Raw genomic sequence first — 21,240 nt, forward strand, 5'->3', positions numbered from 1 at the left:
CCATTACTCATTTGTTTCCTTTGACAAGGGCGCCCCCTATATTCTATTTTTTATTAGTAAAATGTAAATGTACTTTCAAATTCCTACCAGCAGCTACTATGTATATTAAAAAAGGGACTTTTATTTACTTGATAGAATGTTTTTGCTTTTAGAGTATATCATAACATGATTCAAGCATGTGTTACATGTGCAATAAAGGGCTGTGCTAAAGCGGTTTGTTTTTAGAAACAGGAAGCCCATATTTATGCCCAAATAGTCAGTGGAAAAGACTGCTCACTAGCTGATAAGGGCAAATAGCTTCTTGGGTAATCAACATTTATTTTTATAAAAAGGATGAATATCCCCATCTTTTAAAGAAAAAAAGCCTACAGTAAACAGATATCAAACCCATTTATTTTTCATGACTCAGAGCATACAATTGTAAACAACTTTCCAGTTTACTTTCTAAAACCAAATTTGCTTCATTCTCTTGACATAATGTCTTGAAGGAGCAGCAATGCACTACTGGTAGTTAGCTGAATGTATTACATGAACCAATGAGAAGAAGCATATATGTACAGCCACCAATCGGCAGCTAGCCCCCAGTAGTGCATTGTTGCTCCTGAGCCTCCAGAGGTCAAATTTTCAACAAAGGATACAAAGAGAAAGAAGCAAATTATATAATAGAAGTACATTGGAAAGTTGTTTAAATGTACATGCTTTATCTGAATCATTAAAGTTTAATTTTGACTTTACTGTCCATTTAAAGGGACAGTGTACCCTAAATGTGTATTCCCCTATAATTTGTTCCCAATTATTAATTTTACCTACTGAGTGGATTCAATTGTTCACAAATAGTTAATTTCACCTTTGTAGTGGCTTTTGAAATAGCTGATTTTGCCTGTGGTATCCCTACCTACACTGAAAGTTTCAATACCTAAAACAAAAGCTTGGCAAACATTGCCATCAGAAGAAATTACACTCCCAGTGGGAGGCAGGAGAGATAAGCAATAAAATGCTATTTTTAAATTATTGGACTTTGGTATACAGAGATAATATAAAGAAGCATGTATGTGTACAGAAAGTGATAGAACAATATCTGATTTACCTGCAAGCTCACCAAAATTAAATGTGTTGTGGTTTCAAAGAACAAGATCAACTATTTAATATACAAAAAAAAACATAAATAAGTAATTTCTAAGATTGTATACTCTGTGTTTGGTGTTAACAAGTCATTAGAAACAACTATGCTATAGTACACTGTACCTTGTAAATGTCTTAAGCTAGGTCTTGAAAAAATATAATTTATGCTTACCTGATAAATTCCTTTCTTCTGTAGTGTGATCAGTCCACGGGTCATCATTACTTCTGGGATATTACTCCTCCCCAACAGGAAGTGCAAGAGGATTCACCCAGCAGAGCTGCATATAGCTCCTCCCCTCTACGTCACTCCCAGTCATTCGACCAAGGACCAACGAGAAAGGAAAAGCCAAGGGTGAAGTGGTGACTGGAGTATAAATTAAAAAATATTTACCTGCCTTAAAAACAGGGCGGGCCGTGGACTGATCACACTACAGAAGAAAGGAATTTATCAGGTAAGCATAAATTATGTTTTCTTCTGTTAAGTGTGATCAGTCCACGGGTCATCATTACTTCTGGGATACCAATACCAAAGCAAAAGTACACGGATGACGGGAGGGATAGGCAGGCTCTTTATACAGAAGGAACCACTGCCTGAAGAACCTTTCTCCCAAAAATAGCCTCCGATGAAGCAAAAGTGTCAAATTTGTAAAATTTGGAAAAAGTATGAAGCGAAGACCAAGTTGCAGCCTTGCAAATCTGTTCAACAGAGGCCTCATTCTTGAAGGCCCAAGTGGAAGCCACAGCTCTAGTAGAATGAGCTGTAATTCTTTCAGGAGGCTGCTGTCCAGCAGTCTCATAAGCTAAACGAATTATGCTACGAAGCCAAAAAGAAAGAGAGGTAGCGGAAGCTTTTTGACCTCTCCTCTGCCCAGAGTAAATGACAAACAGAGAAGACGTTTGTCGAAATTCCTTAGTTGCCTGTAAGTAAAATTTTAGAGCACGGACTACATCCAGGTTGTGCAGTAGACGTTCCTTCTTTGAAGAAGGATTTGGGCATAAAGAAGGAACAACAATCTCTTGATTGATATTCCTGTTAGTAACTACCTTAGGTAAGAACCCAGGTTTAGTACGCAGGACTACCTTATCCGAATGAAAAATCAAATAAGGAGAATCACAATGTAAGGCTGATAATTCAGAGACTCTTCGAGCCGAGGAAATAGCCATTAAAAATAGAACTTTCCAAGATAACAACTTTATATCAATGGAATGAAGGGGTTCAAACGGAACGCCCTGTAAAACATTAAGAACAAGGTTTAAACTCCATGGTGGAGCAACAGTTTTAAACACAGGCTTAATCCTGGCCAAAGCCTGACAAAAAGCCTGGACGTCAGGAACTTCTGACAGACGTTTGTGTAACAGAATGGACAGAGCTGAGATCTGTCCCTTTAATGAACTAGCAGATAAACCCTTTTCTAAACCTTCTTGTAGAAAAGACAATATCCTAGGAATCCTAACCTTACTCCAAGAGTAACCTTTGGATTCACACCAATATAGGTATTTACGCCATATCTTATGGTAAATCTTTCTGGTAACAGGTTTCCTAGCCTGTATTAAGGTATCAATAACTGACTCAGAAAACCCACGTCTTGATAAAATCAAGCGTTCAATTTCCAAGCAGTCAGCTTCAGAGAAGTTAGATTTTGATGTTTGAAGGGACCCTGTATCAGAAGGTCCTGTTTCAGAGGTAGAGACCAAGGTGGACAGGATGACAAGTCCACCAGGTCTGCATACCAAGTCCTGCGTGGCCACGCAGGTGCTATTAGAATCACTGATGCTCTCTCTTGTTTGATTCTGGCAATCAATCGAGGAAGTAACGGGAAGGGTGGAAACACGTAAGCCATCCTGAAGTCCCAAGGTGCTGTCAGAGCATCTATCAGGACTGCTCCTGGATCCCTGGATCTGGACCCGTAACGAGGAAGCTTGGCGTTCTGTCGAGACGCCATGAGATCTATCTCTGGTTTGCCCCAACGTCGAAGTATTTGGGCAAAGACCTCCGGATGAAGTTCCCACTCCCCCGGATGAAAAGTCTGACGACTTAAGAAATCCGCCTACCAGTTCTCCACTCCCGGGATGTGGATTGCTGACAGGTGGCAAGAGTGAGACTCTGCCCAGCGAATTATCTTTGATACTTCCATCATAGCTAGGGAGCTTCTTGTCCCTCCCTGATGGTTGATGTAAGCTACAGTCGTGATGTTGTCCGACTGAAACCTGATGAACCCCCGAGTTGTCAACTGGGGCCAAGCCAGGAGGGCATTGAGAACTGCTCTCAATTCCAGAATGTTTATTGGCAGGAGACTCTCCTCCTGACTCCATTGTCCCTGAGCCTTCAGAGAATTCCAGACGGCACCCCAACCTAGAAGGCTGGCGTCTGTTGTTACAATTGTCCAGTCTGGTCTGCTGAATGGCATCCCCCTGGACAGATGTGGCCGAGAAAGCCACCATAGAAGAGAATTTCTGGTCTCTTGATCCAGATTCAGAGAAGGGGATAAGTCTGAGTAATCCCCATTCCACTGACTTAGCATGCACAGTTGCAGTGGTCTGAGGTGTAAGCGTGCAAAGGGTACTATGTCCATTGCCGCTACCATTAAGCCGATTACCTCCATGCATTGAGCCACTGACGGGTGTTGAATGGAATGAAGGGTGCGGCAAGCACTTTGAAGTCTTGTTAGCCTGTCCTCTGTCAGGTAAATCTTCATTTCTACAGAATCTATGAGTCCCCAGGAAGGGAACTCTTGTGAGTGGAACGAGTGAACTTTTCTTTTCGTTCACCTTCCATCCATGTGACCTTAGAAATGCCAGCACTAACTCTGTATGAGACTTGGCAGTTTGAAAGCTTGAAGCTTGTATCAGAATGTCGTCTAGGTATGGAGCTACCGAGATTCCCCGCGGTCTTAGTACCGCCAGAAGAGCACCCAGAACCTTTGTGAAGATTCTTGGAGCTGTAGCCAATCCGAATGGAAGAGCCACAAACTGGTAATGCCTGTCTAGGAAGGCAAACCTTAGGTACCGATAATGATCTTTGTGAATCGGTATGTGAAGGTAAGCATCTTTTAAATCTACAGTGGTCATGTACTGACCCTCTTGGATCATAGGTAAAATTGTCCGAATAGTCTCCATCTTGAACGATGGAACTCTTAGGAATTTGTTTAGGATCTTTAAGTCCAGGATTGGTCTGAAAGTTCCCTCTTTTTTGGGAACCACAAACAGATTTGAGTAAAACCCCTGTCCCTGTTCCGATCGTGGAACTGGATGGATTACTCCCATTAACAAGAGCTCTTGTACGCAGCGTAGAAACGCCTCTTTCTTTGTCTGGATTGTTGACAATCTTGACAGATGAAATCTCTCTCTTGGAGGAGAGTATTTGAAGTCCAGAAGGTATCCCTGAGATATTATCTCTAGCGCCCAGGGATCCTGAACATCTCTTGCCCAAGCCTGGGCGAAGAGAGAAAGTCTGCCCCCCACTAGATCCGATCCCGGATCGGGGGCCCTCAATTCATGCTGTTTTAGGGGCAGCAGCAGGTTTCCTAGTCTGCTTGCCCTTGTTCCAGGACTGGTTAGGTTTCCAGCCTTGTCTGTAGCGAGCAACAGCTCCTTCCTGTTTTGGTGCAGAGGAAGTTGATGCTGCTCCTGCTTTGAAATTACGAAAGGAACGAAAATTAGACTGTCTAGTCTTGGCTTTGGCTTTGTCCTGAGGCAGGGCATGGCCTTTACCTCCTGTAATGTCAGCGATAATCTCTTTCAACCCGGGCCCGAATAAGGTCTGCCCTTTGAAAGGTATATTAAGCAATTTAGACTTAGAAGTAACATCAGCTGACCAGGATTTTAGCCACAGCGCCCTGCGTGCCTGAATGGCGAATCCTGAATTCTTCGCCGTAAGTTTAGTAAGATGTACTATGGCCTCCGAAATGAATGAATTAGCTAGTTTAAGGACTCTAAGCCTGTCCGTAATGTCGTCCAGAGTAGCTGAACCAATGTTCTCTTCCAGAGACTCAATCCAGAATGCCGCTGCAGCCGTGATCGGCGCAATGCATGCAAGGGGTTGCAATATAAAACCTTGTTGAACAAACATTTTCTTAAGGTAACCCTCTAATTTTTTATCCATTGGATCTGAAAAAGCACAGCTATCCTCCACCGGGATAGTGGTACGCTTAGCTAAGGTAGAAACTGCTCCCTCCACCTTAGGGACCGTTTGCCATAAGTCCCTTGTGGTGGCGTCTATTGGAAACATTTTTCTAAATATCGGAGGGGGTGAGAACGGCACACCGGGTCTATCCCACTCCTTAGTAACAATTTCAGTAAGTCTCTTAGGTATAGGAAAAACCTCAGTACTCGTCGGTACCGCAAAATATTTATCCAACCTACACATTTTCTCTGGTATTGCAACTGTGTTACAATCATTCAGAGCCGCTAACACCTCCCCTAGTAATACACAGAGGTTTTCCAGTTTAAATTTAAAATTTGAAATATCTGAATCCAGTCTGTTTGGATCAGAACCGTCACCCACAGAATGAAGCTCTCCGTCCTCATGTTCTGCCACCTGTGACGCAGTGTCTGACATGGCCCTAATATTATCAGCGCACTCTGTTCTCACCCCAGAGTGATCACGCTTACCTCTTAGCTCTGGTAATTTAGCCAAAACCTCAGTCATAACAGTAGCCATATCCTGTAATGTGATTTGTAATGGCCGCCCAGATGTACTCGGCGCTACAATATCACGCACCTCCCTCTGAGCGGGAGATGTAGGTACTGACACGTGAGGCGAGTTAGTCGGCATAACTCTCCCCTCGTTGTTTGGTGAAATTTGTTCAATTTGTACAGATTGACTTTTATTTAAAGTAGCATCAATACAGTTAGTACATAAATTTCTATTGGGCTCCACTTTGGCATTGCAACAAATGACACAGGTATCATCCTCTGAATCAGACATGTTTAACACACTAGCAAATAAACGTGTAACTTGGAAATACAATTCAATTAGAATAATATTAAAACGTACTGTGCCTTTAAGAAGCACAGAAGATCTATGACAGTTGAAAATTAATAAATTGAAACAGTTATAGCCTCAATCCTTGTAAATAACACAACTTTAGCAAAGGTTTAATCCCATTAGCAAAGATAACAAATTCTGAAAGCAGGAAACAAATTACAGAATAAACGTTTTTTATCTCAGTCAAACTATAATTCTCACAGCTCTGCTGAGAGAAATTACCTCCCTCAAAATAAGTTTTGAAGACCCCTGAGCTCTGTAGAGATGAACCGGATCATGCAGGGAATACAATGAGTTGCTGACTGAAATATTTGATGTGTAGTAAAAGCGCCAAAAAACGGCCCCTCCCCCTCACACACAGCAGTGAGGGAGAACAGAAACTGTCAGAAAACAGATTAAGCAACTGCCAAGTGGAAAAATAGTGCCCAAACATTTATTCACTCAGTACCTCAGTAAATGAAAACGATTTTACATTCCAGCAAAAACGTTAAACATAATCTCTAGTTATTAAACAGCTTTATGTATTTCTTACAGTGTAATTCTAGTGAAGTACCATTCCCCAGAATACTGAAGTGTAAAGTATACATACATGACATTATATCGGTATGGCAGGATTTTCTCATCAATTCCATTGTCAGAAAATAAAAACTGCTACATACCTCTATGCAGATTCATCTGCCCGCTGTCCCCTGATCTGAAGTTTACCTCTCCTCAGATGGCCGAGAAACAGCAATATGATCTTAACTACTCCGGCTAAAATCATAACAAAAACTATGGTAGATTCTTCTTCAAACTCTGCCAGAGAGATAATAACACACTCCGGTGCTATTTTAAAATAACAAACTTTTGATTGAAGATATAAAACTAAGTATAATCACCATAGTCCTCTCACACATCCTATCTAGTCGTTGGGTGCAAGAGAATGACTGGGAGTGACGTAGAGGGGAGGAGCTATATGCAGCTCTGCTGGGTGAATCCTCTTGCACTTCCTGTTGGGGAGGAGTAATATCCCAGAAGTAATGATGACCCGTGGACTGATCACACTTAACAGAAGAAATCATTTGTGCAAGGACACCACCATTTCTGATTGCTAGCTCTATTGGCCACACAATATGCTGCCCATTTCTTAAAAATGCTAATAATGCACTGAGCATAAGTGTGCTCAGCAGCTCGAGGCGTCCTTAGAATTCTGCAGGGTATGATGAAAACTCTTTTAAAAATTAGGCTGGGCATTTAGAGGCAAAGGAGTAATAAATAAGTTTTAAATTATGAGTTAAACAAAGCTAGGAAACATCACAGAAATCGCATACATAACTCAATATAAAGAGTGCCCATAATAGAAATAACTGAAAAATAAAGAATGAAAACATTTTCTGTAAAACTAAAAGACCCCTATAGAAATAGAAGACATAACTAAAAAATAAATAATAAGGTTTACAAAATTGAATTTTTTAATTTAACCCCTTGCTCCAATAGGACGTAGATATAAGTCATGCGGTACATAGCCTATTGTATCACATAACATATCTATGTCCGACCTTTAGGAAGTCGGTGTCAGTGCCTGTAATGTTCTCTGTGATGAAGGGAGGCGGACGGTACAGTGCTGGAGGGGGGGAGGAGAAAGGGACGCTACACTACAAAAAACAAATGGGGAACCAGGGTGGGGGCGGACCCTACTTTAGCAATCGGAGGGAGAGGACGTGGATGGAACTGCTACACTACAGAAGAAAAAAAAAGTATATTATCCAATTTGTTTTGTGCTTTTTCTATCCTTTGTTGAAAAAATATCAAGGTATGCTCAGAAGCCCATGATTGGTGGCTGCACATATATGCCTCTTGTCATTGGCTTTCAGCTAGCTCCCAGTAGTGCATTACTGCTCCTTCAACAAAGGATACAAAGAAAATTAAGTAAATTAGATTACAGAAGTACTTTGGAAAGTTGTTTAAAATTGTATGATCTATTTGAATAATTAAAGAAACATGTTGGGTTTCATGTCCCTTTAATACTGGCAGATTTTCTGTCAGTACCTAAGATTGTGGTTATGACTGTGGGGGGGGGGGGGGCTTTGAGGGAGGTAGGAAGTGTCAGGTTGGAGGGTAATCTATGCAATGAAATACTATTACCCTTACCAGCTAACTAATTAACCCCTTCACTGCCAGGAAGTTCGAAAGTGTGGTGCACAGTTGCAATTCGTTGTCTTGTAATTGCCAAAATCTTATTGCAAGGCCATGCACGTCTGTTATTTCAGTACAAAAGGGACCCCAGAGAACCCTTTACAACCATCTGTCTTATGATTGCAGTAGTAGTGTGTAAATCATTTCACTGAGAAACCCAAAGTTTTTGAAAAAGTAAATTTTTGTAATACGATTGCATTTAATGGCGAAGCGGTGGCATGAAATATACCAAAATAGGCCTAGAGCACTGTTTACCTGACCTCAGACCTCCCTAAAAGGCCACATTTTGTGGATATCTGAACTAGAGCACAGGTTAAAATAATCAGCTGATTAGTAAACAGTTATTTTACCTGCTCTCATCCAAGGTAATCGAGAAAACCTGGACGGCTGGGGAGGCCTGAGGACAGCTTTGAAAACCAGTGGCCTAGATCAATACCGATAGGTACATTGAAACAAAAGGCTTTGTTTCTGTTTAAATTGAGTGACAGCAAAATGCTAAAGATTCTTTAGTAATTTGGGCAAGTTTTCTATGAAATTCCCGGTAGCGAAGGGGTTAAACCAATGATGATGGCATCACACGCATTGTAAAAAGTTGCTGAGAAGCAAAAATCAAAGATAATTAAATAAATTGCAGAACTGAACTGTTTTGATCACTACCCTTTTTATGAGTTACTTTTATTGGTCAGGAAGTGAGCACGGCAAAGACTAAATCAACTTAAGATTTAATTAAAAGGGGACAGTAAAGTTATTTTCTTTCTAACATCTGAAAGAGGGCATTATATATATATATATATTTTTTTTTTGGGGGGGGGGGGCATGAATGTATAAGTACAGAAAGAAAAAGTTTTGCTTTAGTGCCAGGGGGTGTGTGTCACTTTCCACCAACATAGACTTTCGACATTATACAGATCATTCGGAATTTGGTGCCTAGAGATGAGTAGCAAAACGTTCCAAAATTAGATTAACTATTTCAGTTTTCTTCATACATGAAATACCCCCAAAACAATTAAATATAACTTGCACGTGCAGTATAGAAATCAATTGAGTTTTATCAATAAGGTAAATGGAAATCTGTAGAAACTTAGAACAAAAAAAAATAAACAAGATGGTTATTGTTTTTAGATAAAGATTAGAAGTTTCTACAGTATATAAAAGTTTAATCTAGACATCACACTACTGCATGTCCGACAGTCCACAATTCCTTTTTAACACAAATCCATTTATTTCTAATAATTACAGTCCGTCAGTATATCTATTTCACTTTAAGCAAGCAAATACAAGTTATTGTTTCGATTGTTCTAAATATATCATGTTATAGCAGACAGACAACACACTGATTAGCTACCTGGCTACAAACAAAATCATTTTGTAAACTGGCATTTCAAAACATAAAAACATAGCAGTAACAGACTCTGCAAACAACTGAACCTTCACAAATAGCAGAATAGTTAGGCGCATTAAACCTTACACAAGGCCTTAAAAAATGTACAAGACCAATCCAGTTATGCAGCTAGGTTGGAAAAACTTTAGTTTGCCAGTTCCAACTTCCATAAATCAAACACGTCCAATGATGGTCATTAGTTCACTATCAATCCCCTCCAAAGGCATACAAATTCGTTTTTTTTCCCCCCTACATCTTGTAAACCTGACAATACAAATAATATTTTTCTTGTTTCATTTGGCTGTCAAAGCCATCACTGAGCCATTTGTTGGTTTCAAAAGACTTCCTTTTGTGAGAGCAGATCATTTTCCCTGACATTTAGGTTACTGTATTTTTCTTAATGTTTTTTCCCCCTCAAGAATGCAGTTTAGAGCTATGACTGAGAGACCAATATCCAAAACCTCGACGCTCAGGGGAGTTGACCTAAGAAATCTCGTCAGTACAATTTAGAAACACAAATTTTATCTTGAGACACATTTATGTTGCAAAGTAGTGTTCATTATGTGAAACGGAGACTACAACTTTACAATACAAAGTGTAAAAAAAAAATAATCAAAGATTTTGCATGATTTCTCTTCATGCCAGCGGGGTTTTGAATATCAGGCCCTGTGAGAGACAATGACTTATTGAGCCAATCAGAACTGGCTTGTCAGTGCTTCTGATATGCAACTGTGCGTCTAACCCTTTTGCAGGTCACATGCAACCATATGCACAGTATCAAATTCACCATAACTATGTGACTTTAAGAGGTTTGCTTGTAGATCACAACCTGCTTTTTGGGCATATGTATGCAACGCTTCTTGAGAAAATTAATAAACAGCTTCACTTCAAGGAATATATTGTGAATGGAACATCATAAATGATTACAAATACATACTAAAAAAGAAGCACTCAAAAAAAAAAAATTACATTTGATACATTGCATTGCTGTATTTTGAAGCGAACAGCATCCATTCATATTGTGGGTTACATAAATAGTTTCTTCCTAACTCAAAAGCTGACGCAAAGAATTTAGGTAGCCCTCCATTTATATTGGTTTGCATATATATAGTAGGGCTGCAACTAACGATTATTTTCATAATCGATTAATCGGCCGATTATTTTTTCGATTAATCGACTAATCGGATAAAAAGAGAATCAATAATAGTTTTCTATGTTTTAAATGAAATCCACATAATAAGTGTTACAAATATAAACTTCAGACTAAAACTTTACATTAACACAACTGTTTCTTCAATTTTTAAGCAGCAGAGCACAGTTTTATAATTAAACAAAACAAAACCACAAACTGTTTGAAAAGAGGTAGAACTAGAAAGAATTAGACTATCACTTAATAACATTCTGTTATTCACTCTTTCAGAAACTTTGCATTGAAATGCAAAAATCTCAACTTGTCCACATGCTTCTGGCTAAGGCTGGTTCTCTGTTTGCAGCTATATTTCCTGCAGCAGAGAAAAGGCTGTTGTATAAGTAGAGTTTTACCAATTTCACCAAAGTGGGATATTTATCTTTGTTAGCTCTTCACCAATGCTAAGTGTTTTCTACCTTGGCAAGGGGCCTCTCAATAAAGTAACCCTTGACCTGTATATCAATAACAGGACAAAGCCTTACACATTTATTTATACAGTACATATAATCAGCAATAGCAAGCAATATGCTAATAATTGTGCAGACATATAATAGTGCACATCAATTTAAATAACTCCCATCAATCTAGGGGCAAGGTGTAAACAACAAGCTTGGCATTATATCATGCAAAGCATAGTTCCAAATCACCTGATTTAATATAAACAATCCAAATGATGACTATTATATCTGGGTTGCACATAAGCCAGGCGTAGTTGTAAACGTATACTGTCCTGAAAAAGTGAAAAGTAGACGCCTGTAGACGTCCTTTAGGTTAAGGACCTAACCATAAAACACAATAACATATGCAGGAGTTCATTAGAGTGAAGCAGCTGGTGTTGTGCACAGACCAACTAATTGCAAACCGATTAATCGATTATGAGATTCGTTGACAACTATTTTCATAATCGATTATGACGATTAGTTGTTGCAGCTCTAATATATATATATATACACACATATATACATACATATATACACATATATACACACACACACACACACACATATATATATACACATATATATATATATATATATATATATATATATATATACACATATATATATATATATATATATATACATATATACACACACATATACATACATATAAATACACACACACAAACATCGGGATTTGTTAGAGATTGTGTTTTATAATGTGATATATAAACGCCTATGTTAAAATAAAAACCGTTTTCAGTCAACACTGAGAACTTAAAGTGAATTGAGAGTTTCTGCCAGGTTGAACTTGGCAGTCAAGGCTGGCAAAATGACAACATTATTCAAATAAGTAAAAAAAAAAAATTAATTATATTTATTCATGGCATGTTTAGAAATAAGATTCATAAATTGAAATATAAAATAAATACATGAATGAATGCATCATAGTGATGTCATATTGTAAACAAGTGCAATTTGTACATATGCTATCAAATTATTTATGCAAAACAGTACAGCCATGTGCAATCTAACCAGTTTCTCCTTATGAAGATATGAAATTATTTTCAATGTCACATTGCAATTGCAAATATGTTTTTTAGTAAAGGAAGTTGGAACCTCACTGACTGTCAAATCAGTCAGGTATAATTTAATACTAGAACAGGACTTTATATGGTTTTAAAGGGATACTAACCCCTCATTTTTTCTTTCATGATTCAGATAGAGCATGCAATTTTAAGCTAATTTCTAATTTACTCCTATTATCAATTTTTCTTTGTTCTCATGTTATCTTGATTTGAAAAAGCAGTAATAAAAGGTTAGGAGCCAGCCCATTTTTTAGTTCAGCACCTTGGTAGAGCTGCTGTTTGGTTTGCTACATTTAGCCACAAATCAGCAAGTGCTACCCATGTGCTGAACAAAAAATGGTCTGGCTCTAAAGCTTACAGTACTGCTTTTTCAAATCAAGATAGCATGAGAACAAAGAAAAATTGATAATAGGAGTAAATTAGAAAGGTGCTTAAAATCGCATGCTCTATCTGAATCATGAAATAAAAAAATTGGGTTTAGTATCCCTTTAACAGACAAGTATTTTTAACTTTAACATTTTACAAGATTATTACATATTGTCATTTGTATTCATTAATTATTTATCGGCTCCAGAGCAGAAATGAATTTCTACAACCCTGCTGAAATCTGGTGAGCCATTGACAAGAGGAATATGAGCGTAGCTACCAGTCACCAGCTTGTTCTCTGTAAAGCTTTGATGCTCCTGCACCTATCTAGGTATGCTTTTCAACAACAGATGCCAAGAGAAAAAAAAGCCAATTTGATAACAGAAGTAAACTGAAGTCTCTTAAAATGTCACTCTCTATCTGAATTATGAAAGTTGAATTCTGTTTCATATCTCTTTCGCCTACAGCTTCCACTGTTGGAAGCTTTATTTTATAAAGATGATGTAGCCAATTAGCTGAGACAGGCAAGGCTGTTAGAAGCAAGGTCCCATAGTTGCTTAAAGTAATAGTAAACCCAAATATTTACTTTCATGATTCAGATAGAGCAGGCAATTTTAATTAACGTTCTAATTTACTCCTATTATCAATTTTCTTCGTTCTCTTGCTATCTTTATTTGAAAAAGCAAGAATGAAAGCTTTGGAGACTGGCTTTTTTTTGGTTCAGGACCCTGGATAGGGCTGTCTGATTGGTGGCTACATTTAGCTATCCAATCAGCAAGCGCAACCCAGGTTCTAAACCTAAAATGGGCCTGCTCCAAAAGCTTTTATTCCTGTGTTTTTTAAATACAGATAACAAGATAACAAAGAAAAATTGATAATAGGAGTAAATTAGAAAGTTGCTTAAAATTGTCTGCTCTATCTGAATCATGAAAAAGAAAACATTTGGGTTTACTATACCTTTAAAGTGAAATGTTGAGTGCACCTTCTCTATCTCTTAATAACAACTAGTAGCCTGCTTTTGACATAACTTTTCAGCTGAGCCGATAAAGCCAGTCACTTGCTGTATCAACATTAATGAAAAGTAAGAAAACGCTGCCTCTCTTCATGCTAACATTATCTTAATGTAGTTGTATGCCAAAAGTTAAAAAACAATTATAAAAATAATTATTGTAGAATACAGTAAAATTGTTTCAGAATAGTGCTTATTTCTGAGGTTTCATCTATTTAAACAATGTAGCTAAACTGAATGTTTCTTTCATGATTCAGATAGAACATATAATTTTAAACAAATGTCCAGTTTACTTTTATGATCTAATTTGCTTCATACTCTTGGTATCCTTTGTTGAAAAGCATTTCTAGATCAGGAGCTTGGAGCTAGCTGCTGATTGGTGGCTGAACTTATATGCCCATTTTCATTGGCTTTTAAAGGTGTTTGGTTAGCTGCAATGAGCGCATTGCTGCTTCTTCAATAAAATATACCAAGAGAATGAAGCAAAAATGAGAACAGTTGGAAAGTTGTTTAAAAATGTATAATCTATCTGAATCATGAAAGAAACATTTGGGTTTCATGCCCCTTTAACAAATTGAAAATAGGGCAGATCAACCAACATTATAAAATGTATGAGACTGCCAGTAGTAGCATTTTAGGAACCAATAATGCATTGAATTATCCCGCCACAATTGTTTTGTTTGTATTGCCATATATATACACATTATATATATATATATATATATATATATATATATATATATATATATATATATATATATATATATATATATATATATATATATATATATATATATATATAAATAAATAAAATAGACTGGACACTAAAAACAGTTATGACATTTTAGCATTAATATCTTTATAAATTAGTAAGGGACTATTATATATGTTAATAGGACGTATGATGTCTATAGGCTAGTAATTGTAAACTTGTATTATTATGAATAGCCCAAGTATTTAAACTTACTGTGTAATGTTATCCATAAATTAACTTTATATGTATTTTAAATCACAGTGCACAAATAACATGCCTGACACTTGTGTAAGTTGACTAGAATTCAACATGTATGATCATGGACCAAAACTTGTGTACAATGATTACTGCGTACGTTCACAGCTGTCATTGCACTCGCTACGTGTAAGCAGGGGAACTTTAAAGAAGAAAAAATAAATACAACATAAAAAGATATATTTTAATGCGTGACACAAGAAGTTTATATATATTGGAAAATGTGTTTGTTTTATCTCATTAAAGGGACTGTCTACTCCAAAATGTTTGTTTAAAAAGATAGATGAACCCTTTATTAGCCATTCACCAGTTGTGCATAACCAACACTTCTATATGAATATACTTTTTACCTATGTAATTACCTTGTATCTTATCCTCTTCTGACAGCCCCTTTATCACATGAATATTTATTTATCTAATTACTTGCATTTTAGCCAATTAGTGCCATGTCTGGCAAAACTTCATGGGATAGAGCACAATGTTATCTATATGGCCCACATGAATTAGAAGCCTCTTGTTATGAAAAGCTAATAAAAAGCAGGTGATAAGCAGCTGCCTGTGGTAGCTTAAAAACAGGCAGAAATATAGGAGGTTCAAATTTTATAACGTATATTAATATAACAACATTGGTTGTGCAAAGCTGGGGAATGGGTAGCAAAGACGTAAGTTTTTTTTAACAATAATTTTGGTGTAGACTGTCCCTTTAAACAGGAAAAAGGAAGTGATGGGAAATGCAGATATTTTGTGGTACTATATAGCAGATATTCTGTCAAAGAAAACCTGGAACTTTTCTGTTCATCAAAAAGGATAAGGTTGCATAGGAAAACTAAAAGGGCCACCATAGATTTTGGGCCACAACTGGCCTGCCAAGGTTTTTGAGTGGCCCACACTATTATAATAAAAACAATAAAGCATGTCTACTTACTCTAAAAACTTTACCTCAGTAACTAAATTACCTGTATAATTTTTAACTGAAAAAGTGACTATAATTTTATTTTGATGAGTTATCTTTAACATAAATCTGAGTATACTGTAGTGTGGCACACAGCCAACCCTGCCATTAGTGAACGGCTCTCCATGTAAAAGTGTTTGGGCGCTCCTGCTTTAGGCAGAAAGAAACGGCATGTGCTCAGCTGGATAGATTTGACAGCAGTATAGCGAACAATCTCTGTGATAGATACGTATGAATGTTTATATTAGTATTGTTAGATATATATTTCTGATACCTACAGGAGTTCACAGAAAAGTATTTCTGCACAGACCTATGGAAATTAAAGAATTCCAATATATAGCTCTACATTTGCAGCATAGTTATGCATACAAAACCTTGTTCATCTGAATAAAGCCTGCATTTTATCCACACAAAAGAATGAAAAAAGCTGTATATAGAGTGATCATACTTTATTTTATTAAAATGCAACAATGAAGTTTGCATTTGCCTGTATCAATAATATGCAGAGTTTTCACCAATATACTGAAGCAGATGATATATATATATATATATATATATATATATATATATATATATATATATATATATATATAATAGAATGGTTCCTCCCCCCCATCTTTTTTTTGTATATTTACAGAATGTGGGTGCATAACCATTTGCCTGTCATACAGTAAGCAATGGATACCTGTGTGCAGTTATTTGCAACAGATGTTGCTTACTTCTACCCAACTAAACTAACTCTGGTTACAGATTCAACAGTAAGTAGAGGACGAGACCTTTATCCTCGCAATAATTAAAACATAGAAAGAGTATTAAAAAAAAAAACAGGATCTTAGAGACATCACTAATGCATTTTGATGTATACATGTTTAGTATAATGTACTTTCTTTCTTTATCGCATTGCTGAAATGATATTACTCAGAACTAGATTAAAGATGTACGTAAAAAACTGACAGAGGTGACATAATTAAATAAAAACCATCCATAAAATAACTCAACAAACGCGATCATTCTACTCACTGAGCATCTTGCATATCTGGATCCTCAGTGGTCATCTCTGCAGGTCCATCCCCATGAATCATGTCATCAGGTAACGGGCTATTTGATAACCACACACAAAGCACAATAAGGAGTGGCACGGGACGCTCCCTTTGGGATCCCACACACTGAACGGCCTCCCGTAACTTCCCAAATACTTCACTTCACTAATGTGGATGGGCGCACAAAGATCTATGTGACTTGTAGTTTGTCAGCCCCCTCGACACCGCTTATTCCTGTAGTTTGGAACTTCATCTCCCAGAGCTCCTCGCGCCACGCAAAACGTAATGCATAAAAGCGCCTCCCGTTACTCACGTTTAGGAACTATAGCTAACGGCTAGGTTAGACTTCATTCTGTTTTTTACTCTCGGTTTAACGTCAGCTAAATGTGAACGTTAAAAACGTCCAGGTAATTAGTGCATATGACTCGAGTAAGCAGCCTTCAAAGTGTAGGTGTTTTCAAATCAACATCGTTCTCATACTTATTTACTTAAGGCGCGCTTGCGCAACTGCACCAATTTGCAAAGAGTAATGGAAATTCCGTGCGAGAGGGGTACAAAGCCGTCAAGTGTGATGCAGTGTGTAACGTCTGTTAGTCAAATCACAATATGGATCAGGGAAAAACAAACACAAAAATAAATATCAGATTCTCCTGTCTTTAAATGAAAGGGCGGGCTTATAAAACAGGAAAAGGTCATAGCTTGCACATAATATGGTTCTGTCACATTAAAAACACTAAAATATTAACGAAACGTTTACAGTAAAAAAAAAAAAAACGTAAACTATTCTGTTATTGTAAATACATTGCTATTGTTTCTAAACTCAAATGTAAAAATTCAAGATACATTTTTAATGTCCAAGGACACCTCGGTTAAAATACATTTTAATTGTTACACCTTTTATTGGGTTTCAAAATGGTTCAGAGTACTGCAAATGCTATTTAATACAAGTAAGTAAATATACAAAAATAGAGACACATACACCTAGATTACGAGTTTTGCGTTATGATTGAAAAAGCAGCGTTATGGCCCATAAAGCTTCATTTTCCCTAATGCTGCTATTGAGTCATGTCTGTATAGGTGTACCGCACATCTTTTACCCTGTCATGCAGCGTCTGTACCGCACTTTTAATAAAGTCCTTTTTCAATGGGACTGCCATAGCGCCGGTATTACGAGTTTGCCTGGGAGGCCACAAGATCCATAACGCCATCTAAAGTCAGCAGTTAAAGAGTTTTACACTACAAAGCTGTAACATAAAACTCATAGCTACAGTGTTACAAAGTACACTAACACCCATAAACTACCTATTAACCCCTAAAGCGAGGCCCTCCCGCATCTTAAACACTATAATAAATTTATTAACCCCTAATCTGCCACTCCAGACATCACCACCACTATTAAAATATATTAACCTCTATTCTGCCGCTCCCCGACATTGTCACCACTATAATAAAGTTATTAATCCCTAAACCCCCGCCGTCACGCATTGCAAACACTATTTTAATATTATTAACACCTAATCTTCCGTCCGCCCACACCGCCGCTATATTAAACCTATTACTCCCTAAACCGCAAGCCCCCCACAACGAGATATACTAAAGTAAACTATTACCCCTAAACTGAAAGCCTCCACAACAAAATATACTATAATAAACCTATTAACCCCTAAACCGCAAGCCCCCCACAACGAAATATACTAAAATAAACTATTAACCCCTAAACCTAACGACCCCCTAACTTTATATTAAAATTACAATTTCCCTATATTAAATTAAAACTTACCTGTCAAATTAAATAAATTCATCCAGGCGGCCTCTTCGATCTTCATCCTGCCGGCGAAGTCCTCATCCAGGCGGCAAGAAGTATTCATCCAGACGGCATCTTCTATCTTCATCCGGCGTGGAGCGGGTCCATCCTGATGAAATTCAGCACGGAGCATCCTCTTCATACGGTCGCCGCCGTAAACTGGAACTTCAATGTAAGTGATGCAATCCAATTGGCTGACGCAATCCTATTGGCTGATCCAATCAGCCGATAGGATTGAGCTCTCATCCTATTGGCTGTTCCAATCAGCCAATAGGATTGAGCTCTCATTCTATTGGCTGATTGGAACAGCCAATAGGATGAGAGCTCAATCCTTTTGGTTGATTGGATCAGCCAATAGGATTTTAGCAGCTCTAATTCCTATTGGCTGATTGAAATATTTTAGCCAAAAGGAATGCAAGGGACACAATCTTGGATTGTGTCACTTGCATTGAAGTTCCAGTTTACGGCACCGACCGAATGAAGAGGATGCTCTGCGCCGGATGTCTTCAGGATGGACCCACTCTGCACTGGATGGATGAAGATAGAAGATGCCGTCAGGATGAAGACTTCTTGCCGCCTGGATGAGGACTTCGCCGGCTGTATGAAGTTTGAAGAGGCCGTCTGGATGAAGACTTCTTGCGCATGGATGATGACTTCGCCGGCTGGATGGATCCTTCAAGTGGGACTTCAAGAACTGTAAGTGGATCGTCGGGGGTTAGTGTTAGGTTTTTTAAGGGTTTTTTTGGGTGGGTTTTATTTTTAGTTTAGGGTCTGGGCATGTAAAAGAGCTATATGCCCTTTTAAGGGCAATGCCTATACAAATGCACTTTTCAGGGCTATGGTTAGCTTAGGGTTTTTAGATAGTTATTTTATTTGAGTGGGTTGGTTGTGGGGGTGGTGGGTTTTACTGTGGGGGGGGGGGGTTGTATTTTTTAACAGGTAAAAGAGCTGATATTTTTGGGGCAATGCCCCACAAAAGGTCCTTTTAAAGTGAAGGTCAATTTTGACAAATTAGTGCCCGGTTCTTAATAATCCTATTAAAAACAAGGGCACTTTAATTCATCAAAATTGACATTTTAAGCGTTTTCTTCAAAAACTTACCCTTTAATCCTGAAAGCTGCTCCATCGATTCCCCCGGCCATCGGAAGCCTCTGCTTACGTCAGAAATGACGAATCCGGCTTCCTCCAATCACGGCGTTCCCCCCGGGGGATCATGGCCTGAGGGAACGCCGTGTTTGGATGAAATCGGATTCGTCATTTTGTACCCGCGAAGAGAACTTGCAGAGGAAGAGCTGCAGCAGCTCTCAGGATTAAAAGGTACGTTTTTGAAGAAAATGTTTGAAATGTCAATTTTGATGAATTAAAGTGCCCTTGTTTTTAATTTGATTTTAAAAAACCATGGACTAATTCGTCAAAATTGACCTTCACTTTAAGGGCCATAGGTAGTTTATTGTAGGCTAGTTTTTTTTGTTTTTTTTTTGGGGGGGGGTTATTTTGATAGGGCTATTAGATTAGGTGTAATTCTTTTTTATTTTTTGATAATTAGTTTATTATGTTTTGTAATTTAGTGTTTGTTTTTTTATGTAATTTAGTTATTTTTAGTAATTTTAGTGTTTATTTTTTTTTGTAATGTTAGGTTTTAGTGTAAGGCAGGTTAGGTTTTATTTCACAGGTAAGTTTGTATTTATTTTAACTAGTTAGTAAATAGTTAATCACTATTTACTAACTAGTCTACCTAGTTAAAATAAATGCAAACTTACCTGTGAAATAAAACCTATTAGTTATATTGTAGCTAGCTTAGGTTTTATTTCACAGGTAAGTTTGTATTTAGTTTAAAATAGGTATTATTTAGTTAATAATTGTAACTTTAGTTTAGCTGTATTTTAATTATGTTAAAGTTAGGGTTACGTTAGTGTTAGGTTTAAGGGTTAATGGATTTATTTAGTGGTAGTGATGTGGGAGGCCAGAGGTTTAGGGGTTAATAACTTTAGTATAGTGGCAGCGTTGTTGGGGGCGGCAGATTAGTGGTTTATAGTTGTATGTAGGTGGCAGCAGATTAGGGGTTAATAACATTATGTAGGGGGCGGTAATGTTGGGGGCAACAGATTAGGGGTTAATAACTGTATGTAGGTGGCAGCAATGTTGGGGGTGGCAGATTAGGGGTGTTTAGACTCAAGGTTTATGCTAGGGCGTTAGGTTTAAACATTAGTTTTATTTTCATTCCGTGATCGCAGGTGTTAGACATTTATTTTTGCCGGCTCTCCCCATTGATGTCTATGGGGAAATCGTGCACGAGCACGTTACAGCAGCGCTTGATTTCAATTCAGTATGGAGCTCAACGCAACCATATCGCCCACACAAGCCTGCTTTTTTTAAAACTCGTAATGATATAGGGAGGTGAAATAACGCCGCTTTTGTCGTGGTTGTTAAAATCCCTATAGCGCAATAATCTACCAATTCGGATCATTCTCAGGTTACAGGGTTAATACCACAAAATCAGAGTTACTGTGGATCAAACAAACAAAGTACTCTGTCACAGAAATTCCTTTTAGTATAGTACAAGACTCAGTTAAGTACTTAGGTATGTGGATATCTGGTAACCCTGATAATTGGTATAGTCTGAATATACTTCCAGTGCTAAAAAAAGTAAAAGAAGTATTTAAAAACTGGCAGATGCT

General features: G+C 37.7%; 1 protein-coding gene across 4 annotated transcripts in view; it reads right to left on the reverse strand.

Moving 5' to 3' along the window:
* BNIP2 (BCL2 interacting protein 2) overlaps positions 1 to 16,926 on the reverse strand; it is a 369,692-nt gene extending 352,766 nt beyond the window's left edge. For all 4 annotated transcript variants that reach the window (XM_053717569.1, XM_053717570.1, XM_053717567.1 and 1 more), the window contains exon 1: positions 16,739 to 16,926. In XM_053717569.1, coding sequence (XP_053573544.1) covers positions 16,739 to 16,800 — 62 coding nt within the window. In that variant the 5' untranslated portion in view covers positions 16,801 to 16,926. The remainder of the gene's footprint in view (positions 1 to 16,738) is intronic.
* Positions 16,927 to 21,240: the final 4,314 nt, after the last annotated feature.

Source organism: Bombina bombina, chromosome 6, assembly GCF_027579735.1.
Source record: "Bombina bombina isolate aBomBom1 chromosome 6, aBomBom1.pri, whole genome shotgun sequence".
Taxonomy (NCBI): Eukaryota; Metazoa; Chordata; class Amphibia; order Anura; family Bombinatoridae; genus Bombina; species Bombina bombina.